We start from the raw sequence: 22,392 nt of genomic DNA, 5'->3' as shown, positions 1-22,392 counted from the left end.
TTAATGTAACCTTACCAGCTCGTGGAGGTCGCTATATTTTCTACAGTGTGAAACATTCATTTTTTTAAATCAAATCACCACACCGCATCGTTACCATTTCTCAAATCGTTTGGGGGGGGGGGGTGGTGAATTGTTCAACCCATAACGCAAACTTCTTATAAACAGGCACCACGGAATTAAAATCAATAACTTACAGTCCTACGCATTTCACCTTTTAGTTCACGACAAGCCTCACACATGCATATGCCTCTCAAAGCATATCAGAATATTCCCATCACAAATTATTGTTTGATTTAGCCCAATCATTTTGATGTGTGGACAACCAGTCTTTTTAATGCACACACAGCCGGCTCTGAGATTCACACCGTCTGAAGCTATTTTGCATGGCCACAGGTGGCAGCCAGGGTAGGAGCCACATGAGCACAGGAGTTGGCTTATTTTGCAAATGTTCAACAGAACCATTTGGGCAGTCTTTGAAAAAAATATATATCTCTCGTCGTTTTCATTTTTCATTTTCCTTGACCGTTAAAGATGGTTGTTAGAAATAAATACTTTAATCACAATCATAATATATTTGAGTTCGCAGGGGAAATATGCATAAAAATAAGGCGGTTCGATACAAACTTTCCTCTGTAAATATTTGATTTTGTATTCAAATAAAGTCATGAATGACCCCCCTTGTAAAGCAGAAATTCATTCATCTACAGAGTGGATTTTGGTGGAGGGGGGGGGGACCTTGGAAAAAAGTTGAAGAAATAAGATGTGTGAATGAATGAAAATGAAAGATGCAATGTTTTGTCTGATTCAAGACACATTTTGAATTTGAATTAAAGACATGGGCAGAGCTGATTATTCATTCACTCTCTGCCACGTGTCGCTGTGTGGCTATTTAGCACGCTTCTAACTCGGAATAATAAGGCTGGAATAATTAACGGCGCTTCTGGTCAATCCACTACTGGAAAAGGGCCTTCTCACGTCGTGGCAGTCGCGAGAGTCGTTTGACCATACTTCACCACGCTGGTCAGTGCGCATTGGTTAAGGATGTCTTGTTTAAAACAAAACCTTAAAATTGGCACAGTCACTCATAATTATCGATGTCGATGCTGCCAATTGCTCTTTAAATCACACCGCTGAGGCTAACAAAAAAAATCTATTTTGACAATAATTTGATGCAGCATCATCATTATCATACTCAGCAGCAGCCATGATCCATCCACTGCTAGTTGAAGGCGTACTAAAGTCATCACCATGCAACAGTCCATCTAGCTCCTGCACACCGGTTGCTTTCATCGCCCCAACACGAGGGTGGACATCCTCCCGGCCGGGTTTCCTCTTTTGGCTGCCACTCCGTATTCTCAGGTTTTTTCGGTAAAGTCACGTAGGTAAAAACATTAAAATTAATGAAAGTAAAATAAAACAAAACAAAATAAAATTCACGACGTGAATTTTATTTTGTTTTGTTTTATTTTACTTTCATTAATTTTAATGTTTTTACCTACGTGACTTTACCGAAAAAACCTGAGAATATGAATCATTGCTGCCACTCCGTAGTTAATCTCGACCACGGGCCGTCAAGCGATTGCGTCCTGCCCACGCCCCCGTTTCTTAGCATTCAATATCGGCTTCTTGGTTCTTTCGGTAAAGTCACGTAGAAGGGAAATAATAAAACAACAAGAATAAAACAACAAAAATAATTATCACGACGTTTCAGACAGCGTCTGAATGATTCAGACGCTGTCTTTCCGACAGAATCATTCAGACGCTGTCTTTCCGACAGACCTGTTCTTCACCTGAGGACGGCTGCTTGCGTTGTGGCCGAAACGTCGTGAGAATTATTTTATTATGTTTTATTTTTGTTGTTTTATTATTTCCCTTCTACGTGACTTTGCCGAAAGAACCAAGAAGATGAATCCCTGCAGTCACGAAAGCTTTAAATCGAAATTCAATATCGGGTTATAAAATAAACAAAGTATAACCATTTGTGTATCCACTGCTGGATGAAGGCCTCCTCGTGCAGTGTAGGTTATTGGGGGGGGGAAGCGGCGGTGTGTAATGGTCCGAGACTGGCTCAGATATTACTCATCACCAACTCAAGGTCTCTGGGCCCATATCCAAATGTACGAACCACTGTGCTACTGCTCCATGCCTTATAAGGCAACAGGGGGATTCCAACCACAGAACCATCGGATCCTGTTGACTCGTCGTTATTTTAACTTATTTCGTACCATACGTAGCTACATGGCCAACTGTGCTAATCGGAGGACTTATTAACCTGGATATTCATTTGCTTTTAATTATATCCTGTAAAATAGTTTCATTAGTTACCGATTGGCTTTTTTTTCCGAGAGAAGTGTCTCGTTACTTCCCATGGTCATCTGCTAGATTTATTTACTCAAAAGTGTGATCCGTGATGAATTGCTTCATTACTTTAAGCAGTCCAATAATCCCATCTTCAGAAGGGTGTCATCGCCCACGCTGGGAACGTGTTTTTGATATAATGCAAATTACGATGTGGTGGTGTGATGCTGTTGTGAAGGGAGTGGGTGGGCAGACAAAGGACATTTATGGCAAGATAAGTCAACTGAAGTGCGTACGTACAACCTTACTGACGTAGACCAGTTGCTGTAGTGATGTCACGAGCAGCCCTGTACAAACTGTTTATGACTTATGGTGGTTGATAACTAACCGTGTGAAGACAACAGCTGCCAATGTTATATACTCAAAGTAATCATCGTTGTTGAGAAATAAATACTTACCGTACACAATAAATAAGCAGACTTTACGTCTCCTTCACATATTTGTTTCTCCACGTAAAGAAATAAAATTATTTCTTCCACAACCCATCAGCCACACGGCCTTCTGGGAGTGCATAATTCCAGCAACATTATGGGAACCTCATTTGCCAGCAAAAATATGATAATTGTTTTTTTACCCTTCTATCTGGCAACAAAACTGACACCTTTTTACAAGGAGTCATGTTTGCATAGACCGCAATACCTGCAGTCATAATACAAATAACATACATAACTCTGATAATGTGCACTGTCCTTGAAGTTGATGGGTCCACACCCGAGACAGCTTTCCTTAGAGCCTAGTCTCACATGGGTTGGACCAGATGACGCCAAAAGGCGCACATTGTTTCATAACAAGCAAATTCTGGACCGGCTTCAACAACACAGTGTCTCATCAGCAGAGTCATGCTTCCTTTAATCAATGCTGGAGAACTGCTGACCTTACAGGCAATGACCCCCCCCCTCCCCTTACGATACTGAGTCCCAGTTCGACGCGAAATTATATCAAACATAATTCTAAATTAGCATTTGCATCATTGTGGAGAGTATACAATTACAACATATATAAGCAATGTCTCCAATGGCTGTTTTTGAGCTCCAGAATGACTGGCTGTTCTAATGGCACAACAGTTCATGGAAGGGAGACAGGCAGAGTTGGGGTTTGCTCATTGCGCTATGAACCCGACGGTCTAAGTTTGATTCGTTGTAATGGCTAACACTGCTTGTGAGTGGTATCAGAACCAGGCCTGAGACAAAGATTACCCTTATTACCTTGACAGACTGTTGGGGAAAGTGCTGTTAGCAAGCACCTATTAAGGTCTGCACGGTACACGACAGGGTGGGAGGCCAGTACCACGCCCGACTGCCTTTGTCTCCCCGGTGGCGATGTTTACACACTGCACTAGTTACTCATTGAGGCTGAGTCGACCTGGGGGATACACATGACGGGCTGAGATATTCGTCACTGGTGTTGGCCTTGAGCACTCAGCTGGCCGGATTCGTAGCGCAGCGTGGTTACCGCTGCACTATCGCTCCCCCTTCGTCACCCACACTCTGACCAGCGTAGTGAAGTATGGGATGCCTTTATGCAGCAGTGGACTGCCGAAGGGGGCTTCAGAAATAAATACATGAAATACAATTTATCAATGAAACAATACCTCGGCACATTTTCTTCTCAAGCCAATTGCACAGTTAACACTCTAACCGTGCATGAAATATCATGCACACGTTTAGAACAAGTGGAGAGTGGATAATTTCAATTCAACACAAAAAGCCATAACTCAGGAAATCTGAACTGCTGTGTGATAATTATAATATACTTACACGAAAAAGTAGCATTCACCAGCAACATTATAACAGGTGTCCCAGATGCTTTGCATGTCAAGATGACATCACCATGATTTGTGCACATTCTGCATACGGCCTTGCGATTGCCACCAACTCACAAGAGCCTAAAGAGTACGGAATTTGTGGTATTTCCATTTGGTATATTAATTGCAAATGAAGAGAAGATTGTAAAATGGGGCATCTCTGATTAAAGCTTTTAGACCATTGGCTCATCGTCAAACAATGGCCGACTCTTGATTGCATCACAGGCTCTTATCTTGTTAACTCTACTAATTGAGTTGTGCCCTATACAAACTTGAACCAAGAAGGCTTTTGTGAGAGTAGGTGGATTTATTGAATGAAAAACAGTAATAATGAAATCCATTGCGCCTATCCATGGGGAAATTATACCATAAAAATTAATATGAAACGTGTTCCAATCAAGTTCGCATGGTTTTATTCATATTTATGTATTATGTGGGGGGTTGACACGTTTTTGTTCCAAGACACCCATTCATATTCCGCAGCAGTGAAACTCAAAATATTGACGAGCTCATTGGCAAGCATTCAACTAAAACGTCCTGCCCATTGGCCTATTTATTTATTCACCCAAAACAGAGTACTGTACGTAAATACACACAGCGCGTATTAGTAATGAATATATTGCTAAAACAGCTCACGCTTAACAAATGTGCAGTGTACACTATATTTAGCAAACAAACAGGGCCCCGGTACCTTAGTGGGTACAGTATTGACATTTTTTAAAGGCATCCAATGTGCCTGGCAGGCAAAGATACACACACACACATTCTGTACCACGTGAATGCCCTCCTATTGATGATGCAGAGCTGCCTGCCAAGAACGGATCTCTTGAGCACAGGTCATTCACGTAGGACATTCAAAATGTTGTTTTACAACAGCTGTATTGAGTTTGGATTACCCTCGGCAAAAGATTTCGAAAATTTATATGGAATATATATTAGGTTTTTGTATGCCGTTTCCTGTTTTTTCTTCTCAATGTAATGGTACGGTAATGTATTCGCTCTCTTTACCGGTATCATTCGATACCAGCTGCGTGTTTTGCGTTGTTCACGTATAATTGCACAGTGTACTTGCATTATTGCGTGGCTGTTTATTTGTTATTTAAGCAGCTTGTGTGTTTGTGCTGTCGTTGGCAGGGCCATTCTGTCCAAGAAAACTCAATTCATAGCGTTCTCTCACCTGCTTAAATAAATAAATGAAGCGCGGTATTGAGATACAGAGCAGTGTACAATTACACAGACTCTACTACGCCTCACTGAGGGCAAGACACCCTCCACACTAATCATTGCAGCACTGAATGTCCTCGCAACAAAGGTGTAAATAATTATAATTTACGCAAATGTTGTCAATCCACTGCTGGATGAAGGCCTCCTCACGTCTTGGGGGCCGTCCATAAATGACGTCACGCGATTTTGGACGTCACAAAGCTCTGCCCCCCCCCCCCCCCCAAAACCATATTTCCATTTTGAAAATAAAACATGCTTCAAATCGCTTTAAACTATTGTCATTGTAGTGCGTATTTAATGTGGCGCTGCGCTTTGATGTTGTTAGAGAAAACATTAATTAAAATCTATTTAATGAAGTAGAACGTGTTGTCTATATTTATTTAAAGTTGCGCATTTTGATGTGACGTCACATTTCTCACCCCCCCCCCCCTCGTCACACATCGTCACAAATGTCTGACCCCCCTCCCCCCCAGGTGCGTGACGTCATTTATGGACGGCCCCTTGGGGCTTGTTTAACCATACTTCACCACGCTGATCAGTTGGGTTAGGGAGGCCCAGGACACGATCAGAGACATCAAGCACTACCGATGACGTGGTCCAGAATTTAACTGAGACCGTAGCATAGTGCACTCATCACTAAGCCACCGCTCCACCCCCAAGTGTTAATTATAGTAATGGGGTTTTTAAAGAGGATTATATGATTACATTCAATGTAGTTATTATCAGGCAGCTGTACTGGTTGCAGACTTGTGTTGTGAACTGTGCCAAGTAAATAACGCGATCTAACCCAAAAACCTGTATTATGAATAATATTGGTCGCGAAAGCCTACGTGTTAAACTGTGCCAAGTTGTAAGCTTCAGAATTAAATCACACGTAACATAACATCCACAAGAGTACCATTTTTTTTGAAATGTGAAGTTATCTGCCACATTTTAAAAATAATGTTCGGTATTGGCATGTTAATAGTTGAATAAAAAAAAACATTCTGTTTTATAAACATCACAATGAAAGAGTTAATCAAGTTTAACACTGAAAGTTGGACAGATCCCTTATTATACAACTCATGAACATGGGCAAACAGTGCCTCTCCTTGCTGATCTTGTAGTTGAATATTCATTAACAGAACGTTTTACATTCTTGGTTCGAGGCCACATTAATGGGCGCCATTAGCGGCAATATGGTCATTCATTGGTAGATCTCGTTTCTGAGAGGTGGCAGCCAAAAATTATCAGCGAGGAAAATGTAATTGCTGCACCCCCCGTCACCTCCAGCTCTTACTCATCCTCATCCCTAAAAATATCCCCACCAGTAACTATGTAGGGAAGAAATTAAGGTCCAGATTTAGCAACATTCGCGTAAACATAATTAGTGCGTAAACACAACGTGAATAGATGTTGGTGACTTCCTAGAAAATAATTGGGTCAGTTTTTAGGGCTCGTTGAAAACAACGGATTGTTTTTGTGTATATCCAAAGCTTCCGGCTAATTATCTGTAACGTTCCTATTAAGCTCATACTCTGCATTTCTGGTAACTATAAAGTGTGCGCACGGACGTGCACGACGTTCGAGAATTAGTGTTCCAGTAATTACACAAACGGAGCTGCGTTAGTGGGGAAAACACGCAGCGTGACCCGATGCCAAGGGACAATAGTCGGGAAAGCACTCCAGGCCACTGCAACAACAACAACAATAACAAATGATAAGACGACGGTACGTTCAAGCCCTTTGTTTAGTACACCGTTCAGCGAATGCTTCCCGACGATGCATCAAATGTGGGGGCTATTTGACCAAACTTCACGGCGGTCAATGTGGGTTGGTGAAGAGAGGCGGGGTAGTGGGGGGGGCTCAGGATCATGGGGGAGCAGCCAAACATTGGAAGGTTGGGGGCACCCCCCCCCCCCGGTGGGTTTTGGCCACATTACAGATTGCACAGTTGTTGCCCATTATTTGTTCATGCTCCCATTGATTACAGTTGCCATGATACACATATTCTTAGGTTTTTTCGGTAAAGTCACGTAGGTAAAAAAATAAAATTAATAAAAATTAGAATTAATAAAGTTGTTGCCCATTATTTGTTCATGCTCCCATTGATTACAGTTGCCTTGATACACATATTATTACGGTTTTTTCGGTAAAGTCACGTAGCTAAAAAATTATAATTAATAAAGTAAAAAAAATGAAATAAAAATCACGACGTTTCGGAGGCAACACAAGCTTCCGTCTTCAGGTGGAACCGTCACAGCACGACTGCTGTATCAAGTGAGGGAAAGCACTCCACTCACTTGATACAGCTATCGTGCTGTGACGGTTCCACCTGAAGACGGAAGCTTGTGTTGCCTCCGAAACGTCGTGATTTTTATTTTATTTTTATTTTACTTTTATTCATTTAAATTTTTTACCTACGTGACTTTACCGAAAAAACCTAAGAATATGAATCCTTGCAGTCACGAAAGCTTCAAATCTAGAGCCATGATACACGTCGCATTGGCAAACCCTATTCAACGTTCGTTTCACTTGTGTTTGAGATATGGGGACAAAAAAGACGTGTTCTTTTGTGAAACTACTGCAGCATAAGTTTATGAACATAACGAAATGTAATTCAATAAAATTAAAAAGACACATTTCTTGAGACTTTGCATTGCAAATATCCACTCATTATTTCCACTTATGACAGTCTTGGATAGTTTTTATTTATGCATTAAGTTACGTTCCTGTACCGTATACAAACATACTTTACAACTTGCGGATCCGCCGGTGATTCGCACTCTATCACTTATCCGTGACAAAAAAAAATACGGCTGCTCGCAAATAATAGGATCAATTTGCCACTCAACTCCTATCCGCAAAAAAACGCGGACAAGAGGAGTGGGATGTTTCTGGGACGCTGCATTTCTATTGTGACGCCATGAAGGAGAGTGGTGCAGTGTGTGTGTGCACAGCCGTTGGCGCTTAAGTCAATGTGCGTGTTGACCGCGTGCGCTGGCTTGCGGTAATGTGTGGCCGACTGTGTGAATGCGCGTGTTGTCCACACTCTGCACTGTTGAATACTCTGTGTGTGCGTGTATTCTGTGCGAATGATGGTGTGCGTTCTGACAAAAGGTGACCGGTTCGTGTCGCGGTTTGCCCACTGCGCAACAAACCCGGCGACCCGAGTTTGATTCCCGCTCACGGCCAACATCAGTGACGATGATCTGAACCGGTCCTGGGCCACCCGTAGGTTGACTCGGTCTCAAATGAGTACCTGTTGCGATGTGAAAACATTGGTACTGGGGGATAAAGGCAGCTGGGCGTGATGCTGGCCACCCGCCCCCTCGTGTACCATGCCGGCCTTCATAGGTGCTCGTTAACAGCTTTTGCCGCAACAGTCTGTTAAGGCTATCAGGGAGATATTTGTCCAGTTTTGTGCTGTGTGTACTGACCAGGGGTGAAAAATATTGTGGGTGTCTCTGAGCCATATCCAACAATGTTGAGGGTGTAAAGGACACCCAGGACACCCACATTGACTGCACCCCCGCTCAGGACCGGTCAAGGTCCCACTCACCATTGATGTTAGCCATGGCCGGGAATCTAACTTAGGTATCTGGGTTCATGGTGCTGTGCATTAATCACTGCACCACCGCTCCAAACCGGAACGCATGCATTCCGTCCACTGTAATACATGTAACCCAATTCTTCCTGGGAAAAAAACCCCCATGATTTTATTCTGAGTGTTCTTGCCTTGTTAAACAACAAAGGATCTGTCAGTGTACACGAAACCGCTGCGCACATATCCTTCATAAACGGAAAATGAAATACAAGGCAAAGTCGTGCGATTGTGTCCATGCAACCCAAATTATATACCACATAGTAAACTACTGTAGTCTGCACTCCTTAGAAAAAATAACAAAACTACACAAACGCCCTTCAGAAGCCCTCTCGTCGTGGATAGCAGACCTCGACAGACGCTGTCTTTCCAACAGACATGTTCTTCACCTGAGGACGGCTGCTTGCGTTGTGGCCGAAACGTCGTGAGAATTGTATTTTATTATGTTTTATTTTTATTATTTTATTATTTCCCTTCTACGTGACTTTACCGAAAGAACCAAGAAGATTGCCACTGTAATGAATGCTCATCATCATCGGCCATGATCAATCCATTGCTGGATGGAGGCTTCCCCAAGTCGTCATCATCATCTCTCACAGCATCGGGACCAATTGTTGGAATAAATGTCATGGACTTGTTCACTAAACGTTTTAAATAGATATGAAGTGCCTCTGTCATGCAGTGGGGGGACTCGGACATCCGTAGATTCAATCAAAGTTTATATTTGCCGAATGAACCTTACGTGAACTATTCAGAAAAAGGGCTTTGAGGATGAATTCTATGACAAATATGGACAAAGTTTAAAATAGCAGCACTGGATGATGATGCAATTGGTAGGGTGCCGTGTGGCCGAGTGTACCGGAAGCGATTGCTGAGATTGCTGCAGGACGTGCCTTTGGTTCACATGACGCATTGCGTTACATGGGGCTACTAAATTTGGTCAACACATTTTATTTCTGGAAAACGTGTAAAAAATTACAATTTGCATAACTACCGTGTCAACATATGCCATGCACAAACCTATAAAAAAATATTAATGTATAAATGAGCAAGTGTGTATCAATTTTGAGTACTGTACTTTATTTGCTTACACGTTGTATACATTTAATGAACAAGTCCATATTCTATTCGAGCTGCTCTATCCGACTATTTAAGCCATCGATTATTCTCCCGATTATCAGTTAGATTTCTGTAAATATCTGATGACGTGCAAAAAGTTGATGAAAGCTCTCAACTGTGTACCCACGTGTGCCGCTGGACGGCAGGTTATGGACAAGGATTGTTTACGTCATCAGTATTATCAGTTGCATCCCGCCAGGCGTGGTTTGTAGGGGGGTTTCCTGCCTTCAGTAATTGACCACAAAAGTGATTATTTATTTGTACATTTTGGTTTATTGATCGACGTAATTGACCCATTGTCCCAGCTGCACTGTGTTTTCAGCTGTTCTCATTTGCCCTTGGCTTATGTTTTAAAATGATTTGAACCTGTCTATGAAAGATTGGGTGAATTATATTGGTGCCAACACTCAAGCAAACATGCCACCGTTGGACCAACGTCACATGTTTACAGGGATATGTCCAGCCTTGGCTTAGCTAATAAAAACAAACATATGTAAATATTTATAGAATTTGGATATACTCTTATCGCTAGCACTGTGCTTAAAGAAAACAGATGACATTGGTATAGGTCCTCATTGGTTCGTGTCAATTATCTACGCTCACGCCATGCCATGAATCGCGTGTCGATGAACTGAAGTTTGATTCTAGATTTGAAGTTTTCGTGACTGCAAGGATCCATACTCTTTGGTTCTTTCGGTAAAGTCACGTAGGTGAAAATAAAAATAACTAAATTAAATCACGACGTTTCGGGCGCAACACAAGCGTCCGTCATCAGGTGAGGACAACCACAGCAAATAACAATCGCTGAACAACTGAAATTTGATTTGCAATGTAAAGGGTTAAATGTATGTATTGGGTTCGCCGAGCCCTACGGTACAAATTGTCATTGATTATTTAATCGATTCGCCAAGGGGTGACTCGTCACATCCCCGTTGATAATTAAAAGGACCAAACATGCTTCATGTTAAAGACATAAATATGGGGAAACTACATTTGACTATTTGCAAATGTCGGGTTCCAAATGAAGTGTTCAATTCGGCATATGTTCCAAATGCCGGGAACGAATTGCAGAGATGGATTGATGACTTCTGCTCAAGCACAGAAGCGAGATGGATTGTGTAATCACAGGATCGTAGAGGGATAACGGAGGCCTTCACCTAGCAGTGGATTGACCATGGCATTGTTTGACCATACTTCACCACGCTGGTCAATGCGGGTTAGTTAATTGGCTGGCGGGTGCGTGAAAACCTCGGGGCCGACCCAAGGGACACGCTGGCGGGACGATGTCGCTCGGCTGGCCTGGGAACGCCTGGGAATTCCCCAGCAAAAGTGTAGTAGTGTATAGTGTGGTAGTGTATAATGTAGTGTATAGTGTAGTAGTGTCTAGTAGTAGTCTATAGCGGTGTATAGTGATGTATAGTGATGAGTCTGTCGCCAGGGAAAGGGGGGTCTGGACCGCCACTACTCAACACCCTCGTCACCAGGACAAGCGGATTGAGAAACGGACGAACGAACCGTGGCTGAGAATCGAACTTGGACGTGGACGCACGGGCAATGAACAGCGCAGTGCGCTAACCACTGCGCCACCGCTCCGTCCACCACAAGTGTTGTTCCTACTGTGTCGGAATGTGTCAGCTCACGCCCGCGCTCAACCTCGGGGGACAAGTGTTGGAAACGTTTCGTATCCGTGACGATTTCACGTTTGATCTTCTTCGACGATTTCACGATTTGTGTTGTTGTGGTTCTAAAGACCCCCACCAGCTAATACTGACATCAGAACCCCCCCACCCTACACAATCACAGGGAGAAACCTATCGCTCACTCAACAGAGTCATTTAGCAACCAACTCAATATAATCATCAGCAACGGACGGCAGACGACTGTGGTTATCATACCTGTCACCCCCTTATCAGTGCCCTACTTATTACAGACCAATTCAGACCTTATTGGTCACCCCCGTGACCTTATAAATAGCAAAGTTCATCCTACAAAGTCCCATCACAAGGTGAAAAAACACAAACAAGCAGGCACCAAATGTTTAACTCGATTTCCCTGTACAAGAATACGGGTAAATCGTATGGGTCGATAGGTATGGGTCACCCAGAACAGACCGGTAACGACGTATAACGAAACAGCAACGCCCGATCCACAAATACGAAGGGGACATCTCCAGCGAAACCACTCCACGTGCTCCTGTCGCGGTTATCTCGGCTTGACCACCTGGATGTCGTGACATTGTAGCCGTCGCTCTGCACGTTAACACATCATCAGCCCGTATACGAAAGGAAGATGCGAATGAATATAAGATCGAGATATAGCCACGGGGGGCAGGGGGGCGGGTTGTTTGGTCATACTTCACCAATTCTAGGTCACCGCGGGTTAAGGAGTGAAGTGGGGTAAAGTTACAGGTCCACGTGTCGCATCGCTACTGATGTTAGCCGTGGGTCAGAGGGCAACAAAAGCACCGGAACCCCGACTTGACGATTATGCACGGATGACCAAAACGTTGTAACGCTGTACTGCTGTGTTAACAAAGACAAAGACCTCCACCCCCCCCCGTGTAGCCTTAACAGACTTTTGGGGCAAGTGCTGTTAGCGAGTAACGCCTATGAAAGCCGGCACGCCCGGCCGCCTTTGTCTCCCCAGTGGCGATGTACTCATTTGAGGCTGAGTCGACCTAGAGGGAATGCCCATGACCGGTTCAGATAATCCTCGCCGGTGGGAGCGGTGAGTACAGCGGTTAGCGCGCTGTGCTTACGAACCCTGTGACCCGGGTTCGATTACCACTCACTGTGTTAAAACACACACACCCGAATTGGCACGTTACAACTGAAGCACATGACCACTTCGACGCCAAATGAATGTTGAAAAATGCTGTTCTTGTTTCTTACCAAAATTGAGGAGGGGGTCCAAGACTGCTGCAGCGTTTTTTGGCCCTAAATAGGCAATCCTTTCCTTCTTTTCCCCGAGAAGCTGCTGTCTTTGCTGGCTTTGTCACACACACACACTCTCTCTGGAGCAATGTAAGGGCGAAATGGCCCTTGCTGCTAGCCACTGAGTAATCATTCTCACCCATCCCCCAGTCAACCACTCTCTTCACTGCCCAACGCTACTGGAATTTGCTGTTGATTTTTTTTGCTCAGTTTGTATGTAGGAGAGTTCCAGTCACAACACATATTTGCTTAAGTCCCTTGAACCTTAGCTCACAACTAGGCGTGTGCGTTGTGTGTGTGTCTTTTCACTCCAGTGCTGTGCCCCCCCCCCACCACTGGATGCTACTTTCATCATTTCATTGCTACAGTGCCTGTGTAAATGTTTTCCTTTCTTCGGGGTGGTCGGGATGTCTCGTGACCCCCCCCCCACATTTAATTCTCTAAAACGTATTTATTTATTTAAAAGTAAGGTTTATTTAAAACATAAATTAATGTGCAAAATTGAAAACAAATGTTAGGGGTCAATTTATTTTGGGGGTCACGAGACATCTGGACCACCCTGTAGACTCACTAAAGTTACTTACAGTGGCCTGTAGGTGACGAGACATGTACAGCGTGGTCCAGATGTCTCGTGACCCCCAAATTAATTGACCCCTAACATGTTTTCCTTTTTGCACATTAATTTATGTTAATGTCATCTACAGGCCACTGTAAGTAACTTCAGTGAGTCTACAGGATGGTCCATACCACAATAAAATGAAGAGTGAGAAGTGAGACAATTAATTTCTGAGCCTCCACTTGTCCCCCACCCAATGCATGAATGATTCATGTTTACCACTGTCTCCTCTGTAATGTACGAAGCTTATCGCTTTCACAATATTCACTCACGTGCTGAGAAGAAAGCGTGTAATATAAATGCTTCGCCCTGTATTTGGACGAGATAAGCAATACTTGCGACGTGTGCACGCAATGTACAACAACATCACTCGTGTCCACCGCACATTTCGTCACTTGTGTCCACTTGGCTCTCTGTCTTTGTGCCATAATGCTCAGGCAGTGCCACATTTGTCTGGCACCAATCTCGAATGTCGCCCTCAAGCCATTCTCTGTGAGGTCTTCTTCCTTCCATTGGACAAACCACTAGATTCCTATTTCACAATGAAGTATTTGTTTTGTTGTTCAACTATGGAGGCAACGTCACGTGTGCCCCTACAAATGTGGAGTTATTTTTAAAAATGTGTTAACCAGCTACTACTGTTGTTTTCAAATCGACATTCCGTGATGTGATTATTGCTGGAGATATTGGTTATCAGCTTATCTTGATCAACGTTACATTTAATCATTCAAACGGTTTACAAGTGTCAAACTAAATAGATTCAAATGCTTCGTTTTGACCACTAAGACAAGTGTGTGTTTTTGGTTATCTGACAACTACAATTGATGTTAAAATGCAACTTAAGAATCCGTATAGCATATGAGTGACTGCAAAAGTTAAAAAGTGTCAAGTACTCGACATATTTTCACATACAGTAGGCACCATAGGTGGGACAAAGTCATTGTTATGCAAGTCCAAGTCGAGTCGCAAGTCATCAAATTCATGACTCGAGTCTGACTCGAGTCCAAGTCACATGACTCGAGTCCACATCTCATAGGTGGGACAAAGTCATTGTTATGCAAGTCCAAGTCGAGTCGCAAGTCATCAAATTCATGACTCGAGTCTGACTCGAGTCCAAGTCACATGACTCGAGTCCACATCTCAGAGGTGGGACAAAGTCATTGTTATGCAAGTCCAAGTCGAGTCGCAAGTCATCAAATTCATGACTCGAGTCTGACTCGAGTCCAAGTCACATGACTCGAGTCCACACCTCTGGTAGGCAGACGTTGGTGAATTGCAATGGTTGCGTTTGCTTCACAGCACCTGGAGAATGTGATTTATTAAAATTCTAAGTAGGCTTTAGGCTGACTTTGCCTACATACACTCACAGAATCAACACAGCTAGTCAAACACGGCCTCACCTCCATTGAACATACCGTGGTCTTGAAAAATGTGTGTGTATGTTCAGTGTTTTCTCACCAAAGTGCACTTTAGAGGCAACACAAAAGGCCGTTGTGTAGTAATGATTTATTTTGTATTAACACTAAAATGACAGCTGTTTCAACGGTAAGAGATTACATAGCCCTTGTACAAAACTGCATTGGTTTAGCAAACGTTGGGAATGATGATACAGTCCGTAGCCTATACGGAAATTGTGTTCTACAATTATTTTTTTAACGGCGAATGTAAACATAACAAAGAAACATGTACCTTTAACGGACATTACAAAAAAATGGCATGTTATTTCAAATGTAAAATTTCAACGAATACTTTTTTTAAAAAACCCAACAAATGTTTCAACTTGGCAGTTATATATTTTTTTATGTAAACAAATATCTCCTCCCATGATTTACTTGTGGAGATTGTACACCGTGTATTTGTTCATTACTGCACCACACTGAACGATTAAGTGTTTTATTTTCAGTCGTGCAAATAACTTACGACTGTGACCGAATCTCCCAGAATGCACCCCAACCTCGTCAGTTTTCAAAAGCTAAGCAAAGGTTTGGCCTGGATAGTGCTTGGATGTAGTGACACGGTCATGCATGACAGGTTCTATAGGCCGCGGGGTTATGTGCTGACAAGCCAAGGTGTAGTGCGTAAATATACATTGTTATACTGTACTCATGTATGCTCCCTGCATTCACCAACCGATACTGTAGTGATCAGTGTGGTGACGTACGGTCAAAACAGCCCCCATAGCCTGTATGGCATGGGAAGCCCCTCATCCAGCAGTGGATTGACATGAGGGGAGTACATGTGTCAATACAATGTTCGTGCAGGTGATGCGGGAATGTAATTTGGTACAGCGTATGTGGCCCTAATGTCAGGAGACAGTGTCAATGTATTCATTTTAACAAATCATATCGGATTTTTTATTTTGATTTTAAGCTTTTGTGACTGCAGGGATTCATATTCTTGGTTCTTTTCGGTAAAGTCAAGTAGAAGGGAAATAATAAAATTATACAAATAGAAAAACAATAAAAATTATCACGACGTTTCGATTGCAACACAAGCAATCATCATCAGGTGTTAAATCCACAGCAAGAAAAACATTTTCAAACTGACTTCCATTAATTTTCTGGCTGTGGATTTCACACCTGATGATAAATGCTTGTGTTGCAGTCGAAACGTCGTGATCATTTTTATTGTTTCTTTATTTTTATTATTTTATTATTTTCGTTCTACGTGACTTTACCGAAAGAACCAAGAATATAAATCATATCGGCTTATTTTTTTAAACGAATGTTCAAACTGACTTCCGTTAACATTAATGCGTGAATGAATTATCATTTGAAATGTATTTCGGACTTTAAAAAAAAGATTATCTTCGAACATTGATCAATTATTTTTTGTTTCAATTAATTCTGGGGTTTTTGGGTAAATTTTGTAAGCGACGGATTTGAAGTGACCCCACAGGCAGAAGAAAAATAGATGATGATGTTGATAATAATAGACAAAATACAATAACTGAAAGAAGAAACAATTGCAATGTTTGATTGCCAGTGTTAAAATAAATGAAATAACCCTGTGTCCTGCCTTTTGGGCCACCCTATAGATTTAATGTTTTTAAGGGAGTGTTGTTGACAAGTGTGTTGCGTGTCTTTGTTAATTGTGCTTGTGCACCTCTTCCAACGGAATATCCACCGCCACGTTCTTTGTTAGACGGTGGCGAGATGTTAACTACCTCGCCCGGTATGCAGGAGGTCGTGGGTTCGATCCCGACCCTGACGCCTATATATTTGGAGTTTGCATGTTCTCCCTGTGGTCGCGTGGATTTTTTTTTATCCGGGCCCTCCGGTTTTTCCCTTCACGTTTATAAACACGCGTTTAGAGGATTTGGCTGCTCTAAGTGTCCACATGATAAGCCACTTCTTTTAGGTATCATTTGTGATAGTCAAGTCGCTTCTGAGAAAGAGCTATTCAGCTCATTGGGCCTTACCTGGTGAAATTTTTTTTCATTGCATTGGTTTGGCTAAAAACCATGGAGCCACATATCCTCAATGTTACGAGTCTCAGCTTGTGTTCTTTGCCCACGAATACATTTGGTACATTTTGTTCCCGCGTAATTTTACATGGACACACCGCTAACACATTTATAAAACCTCATGTTAATATTTAAAAAAAGCTATGCTGGTAGAAAACGTAATAAATATACAAAACAGTACTGTTCATTCTGAGGCTGCTTAGGAATTGGTCACTTTTGGTCAGTTTCAGATAAGGCTGGAATTCCGATGAGGGAGATAAATGAAAAAAAAAATTAACAAATATAAAAACATGTACTTGGTTCATTATTAATTGAATATGCTCATGAGCACATTCCTAAAATGTGTACACCACTAGGGGTTCGGTGGTTAGTGCAATGTGCTATGAACCCAGCAACCACAGTTTATTTCCCTGCCACGGTTAACATCAGTGGCGAGCGATATCCAAGTTACTCCTGTCCTCCTCTAACACTTCACCAACCTGCGCCGACCAGCGTGGTGAAGTATAGTCAACAATCCCTATGATTGACAAAGTGTGGGCAAGCCGTCATCCAGCAGTGGATTAACAATGGCTATTTATATATACCACTAACATTCATGTTGTTGGGAGGCAGCGCAATATCATAAGCCAGTTATTGATGGTAGTGCTTTAGAAGGCATCAATGTAATAATTATCAATGTAATCAATGTAATATAAAAACTGTAAATGTATCCAACACTTTGACTAGAGTTGGCTTATGCACATGGAATAATGATGCATAACTCAAATGTAAATTATGCTGTACCATCGTTATACGTATAAACAGTGCATTGCATTTGACAAGAGTTCACAGCAGTATACTCAGTAAACATACCGATTGGAATGGTACATTCACTCCTCATGGAAGGCTCCTGTATTCTGCGATACCGTGTTCATTTCACAAGCTATGACGACGCAAGCGTGGCTATTTGAATACTTTACACTACATGAGCAACCTTAGCATGCTATATTTCTCACTACGAAATGATATAAATACGTTCAACAAAACAGCTTATTTTTATACGTAGCCTTTCTCGACCAATGATTAATAAAACATTTTTATGGTTAGATCGTGAATGTATAATACAATTTTTTCACTATAAGCCTCCACTACCCGACATAGCCAATCAAATAAAGTTGTCTCGTGAGCAAATGTCAGAAATCACTATCTGATCTGCAGATTCGTAGTATTCTGTCTGCACATCGCGTACAGGACTTGTGGTTCAGATTACTGCATAACTTTCGGTTTGGCCAGACAACTGCCAAATAGGTGTGGGGTCAAAGCATGCCAGTTTATGGATAACATTTGTAACAAAGTTTGTTACACGTAAAAAGGTAGTCTTTAACCAAAATGCAGAGGCAATCACTGTCATTACGTGAGTCGTTTGGAAATACCCTAACCTGACCGTGGTCTATTTTGATTTGGTTCACTTGGTGTGTTGCTAAGTGAATTGCTAGAATTTTATTGTGGTATTTTATTTGGCATCATTGTTAATGTAACAGTTATTTACTGCTCCAGTCAGAACAAAATATTCTGCCAGTTGCCTATATTGTATTCAGACTATTATAGTTATTTATAAATACTGAGGGTCAAATCTCAGACTTCCAGACACATCTGGTAGGCCAAACATTAATCCACACCCAAATGTTGTTATTGAAAAAGGCCCTTGAGATAACAGAAGTGACTGAGCATGCTGAAATCAGAAATGGTTGAAAGAAACTTCCCTCTTGCACCCGATTAGTGCAGCTAAGATGCTTGTAGTGATAGGTGTCATTACGGGCTATTTGGAAGTGGTAGGCCTCATATGGCTGTAATCCTCATATGGCTCTTTTACAAGTTCCACGTATGGTTGAAATAGTCATTGCCACTACGTCTGTGGTCACTCACTTTCCTTTCTTGCTATGAGACTGTTGATGAGGGTGCCATCTTTCCCTTCTATAGGACATGGAATTCTTAATCTCTTGTGACTTCCTATAGCCCAATATGTAATACATGATTAAAAGGCAGTCGCCACCAAATCTGTAGTCACTCCCTGCTCTTATGAACCAATACCAATATATACCAATACCCGCCACCACGGCACCTGTGCCAGGTCAGGTGCACTTTGAGGCCACGTGAAGTGTCGAAGGCTCGCTGACAGGTCACGAGTCAGACCCAGGTGACATGGGCTGACTGAGACGATTGGCAGATGCACCAACTGTGCCCCCTACTTTGCCAACTTGCTTAATTTTATCCGCCCGGTGCTCCGCTCGTTGTTGTGAGCGTCACTCCTCTGCCCTCCGTTGTTGCTGGAGGGTGACTGTCTCCAACTGACCAGTAGCGTCCTTCACGAGCCTCCTGCATAGAGGCCGATCTTGACACCGCTGGTACCAGTCTTCGGCAAGTCCACTCAGCTCCACATCCTCCCGTACCGCATCAGTACATCTCTTCTCCAGCCCGTGTCATGCCCGTTTATCCTACTCTATCCGGAAAAAACAGAACCTGCTTGGGCATCCTGTGGTTAGGCATCCATGCTACATGACCCTGCCATGGACATCACATAGGTGGTATATATGTACATTTCTGGAAAAGCCACATATGGCTCCACCTAAACCAGGGGTCGGCAACCTACGGCTCCGGAGCCGCATGCGGCTCTTTACGGGCTGCTTCTTGACGATATGTACGTATGTACAGTATGTACTCAGATGCATTGCGGCTCTTGAAATACTGAATTTTGTACCGAATTGGAAAGAAATGGCTCTTCTTGTTATTTTGGTTGCCGACCCCTGACCTAAACAAATACATCAAGTTGCCAGAAAGAGGCAGTTGACATTTTGAATAAAGGATTGAGCAGTTAAACAAATAATACTGATACAGGCACTATAAACTTTGAAATGTAACATCAGAGGCCGCCAATCAAGACCCATTCCATGCCAGCCAGCCAATCAGTTTGTAACAGTACAGGGTAGCTGGCATCAGCAGGAGGGATTGACGCGGCGAGAGATGAACCGACAAAGGGATTGTGGAAAGACGAAAGAGAGTCCAGAGGAACGTAGAGGATTGTGGGACGGACAGAGTTTGCATGATGGACAGAGGAATGTCGGGAAGAACAAAAGAAACACAGAGACGGTTGGGCGGACGTGGGCAGGGTGAGAAAACCAAACAAGGGTCAACAACGATAGTGGGACGAACACTAGGACGGTGGGCATAAACAGAGAATAGGGTGTGGCAGACTGAAAGACGACATCAAACATCTGCCACGTGATTCAAGCGAGGGCAGCCGGCCGCTCGCTGCCCTGCCGCTCCTCCTGCCGCAGCCGCCGCCACTTGAGTCCGTGCAGGAGCGCCGAGGTGGCGTAGAGGAGCGCGCAGACACCGCAGAGGACCGAGGCTGCCACGTACGCGCGATGCGGGCAGCTGGATCGGTAGCCCGTGACGTCACAAAAGGAGTGCGCGCGCGCCGCGTGCGCAGCGACGGCGCACGCGGCGACGCAGAGCAGAGCGCACCCGCAGTCCCCGCACGCGTTGCACGCCAGCCAACCGAGCCGGTGGCCACCTCCACCTCCTCGGTCCTGTCGCTTGCGCGCTAATCCCAGCCCCAGCAGGGCTGTCGCGTAGGCGGCGAGCGTGAGCAGCCACGAGGTGACGGCGGCGAACACGACGAAATGCAGCGCGCCGCGGTAGCGCGTGCACGCCACGCAGAGCCACGCCGCGGTGCTGGCCACGAGCTGAGCGGCGCGCAGCGCGCCCGGGACGCTTCGGGCGTAGGCTCGGTCCACGGAGAGGCGGCTCGCCTTGCTGGTGCTGCTGGTAGTGGCCGCTTGCTGCTGTTGTTGCTGTTGTTGTTGTTGGCCGCTCGTGGGGCCGCTCGGTGACTGAGCCATTGCCGGCGATGCGTCGTTGTCGGCTGTTGTTGTTGTGTGGATGGTCGATTTCAGATTGAGTGGATGGTTGTTGTTGGTGGCGGTGGTTAGTCTTCTCGTACAGTACTTGTGGTGGTGGATAGTGGTTGTTATTTAGTGCACAGCACTCGTGCTGGTAGATATATGGTGGTGGTTGTTAGTTGTTTCACAGTACTTGTGCTGGTAGATTTGTGGTGGTGGTGGTGATGGTTTTGTTGGTTCCCACCTTTGTCCGTTGCGCTGCGGGTTGCAGCCGGGCGCGGCTCGCTGGAATGTCTCTCTGCGCGTCCCTCCCCGCTACTCTCCTTCACGCACTGCCGCAGTCCCCGAAGCGTCTTGGGTTTGCTTTATTCGGCCACTACCACGCGTGGAACCAGCCAAGTATACTGTGGACTGACCGATACCACGACTCCTGTCGCGTCGATCATGTGGACGAACGGATTGCCCAGGTTCCGTGTTGCAGAATCACGGCGCTTGGCTGTCTCCGAGGGTTTCCGTGAGGCTGCGGTTTTTTTTTGTTGTTGGTGCGTGTGCAGGCTTCGGGTTCCGTTTCCTGGCTGCTGCTGCTGTTGCTGCCACGCCGTATTTTTATTATTTATATTCTCGCTATTAATGTAAGGGGTGGGGGGGGTTCTGTTTCATCACGTGAAATTAAAATTATACATTTCGGTGCTCCTTTTAGGAGGGATTTAAGCAGCGTTTTTGCCGAGTCAATTGCGATGAGGCTCAGAATTTTGAAAGCTGAAACCGGTTCGGACTTTGCCAGCGTGAATACATGCGGCTGGAAAATATTGGCGACAGAAAGTTCGTAGGCTGATGAGCCAAAGTTATGTCTGGTAGTGTGGTTAGTTAAACATTTGACCTATTTCAGTTCCCATAACACATCACGGCATATGACCAAATCTCCCGAAATGCGCCACATCTCGTCAAATGTTAACTACCTCGCCTGGTATGCAGGAGGTTGTGGGTTCGACCCCGACCCTGATGCCTCTATATTTGGAGTTTGTTTCCCTCCACAACATTTAGAATCGTGCATTTAGGGTATTTGGCTGCTCTACATTTACACGTGATAAGTCACTTTAGTTGAGCTACCAATTGTGGTCGCTTCTGATAAAGAGCTTTATGGGTCAGTGAGCCTTACCTGGGAAAAAAATGTAAGTTCGTACTCGGAATGTTAATCATGCTGGAGCCCGGATAGTGCATGGATGGGCAATTATCTCGCATAAGCAGGTGTTATAGACTATGGGTCTATGTTGTGGGTAGTGCAGCGTTTAACGCGCTGCGCTACGAACCCAGCAACACGGGTTCGATTCCTGTTCACGGCTAACACCAGTGACGATTATTTGAACCGGTCCTAGGTCTCCCCTAGGTCGACTCAGCCTCAAATGAG

General features: G+C 43.9%; 1 protein-coding gene across 1 annotated transcript; it reads right to left on the bottom strand.

The window, feature by feature from the left end:
- Positions 1-15,146: 15,146 nt before the first annotated feature.
- Positions 15,147-21,615, bottom strand: MARVELD1 (MARVEL domain containing 1). The gene is made up of 2 exons (XM_078855502.1): positions 19,892-21,615; positions 15,147-19,708 (listed from the first exon to the last, which is right to left on the bottom strand). The coding sequence occupies exon 1, from the start codon at positions 20,982-20,984 to the stop codon at positions 20,367-20,369; it is 618 nt and encodes a 205-aa protein (XP_078711628.1). The 5' UTR covers positions 20,985-21,615; the 3' UTR covers positions 15,147-19,708; positions 19,892-20,366.
- Positions 21,616-22,392: the final 777 nt, after the last annotated feature.

Source organism: Lampetra fluviatilis, chromosome 4, assembly GCF_964198595.1.
Source record: "Lampetra fluviatilis chromosome 4, kcLamFluv1.1, whole genome shotgun sequence".
NCBI lineage: Eukaryota > Metazoa > Chordata > Hyperoartia > Petromyzontiformes > Petromyzontidae > Lampetra > Lampetra fluviatilis.
Note: the sequence above shows the minus strand (reverse complement) of the source record. Positions and strands in the feature narration are given on the sequence as shown.

Coding starts and splice junctions, on each gene's coding strand:
- MARVELD1 (XM_078855502.1), bottom strand. CDS start 20,984: ATGGCTCAGTCACCGAGCGGCCCCACGAGCGGCCAACAACAACAACAG.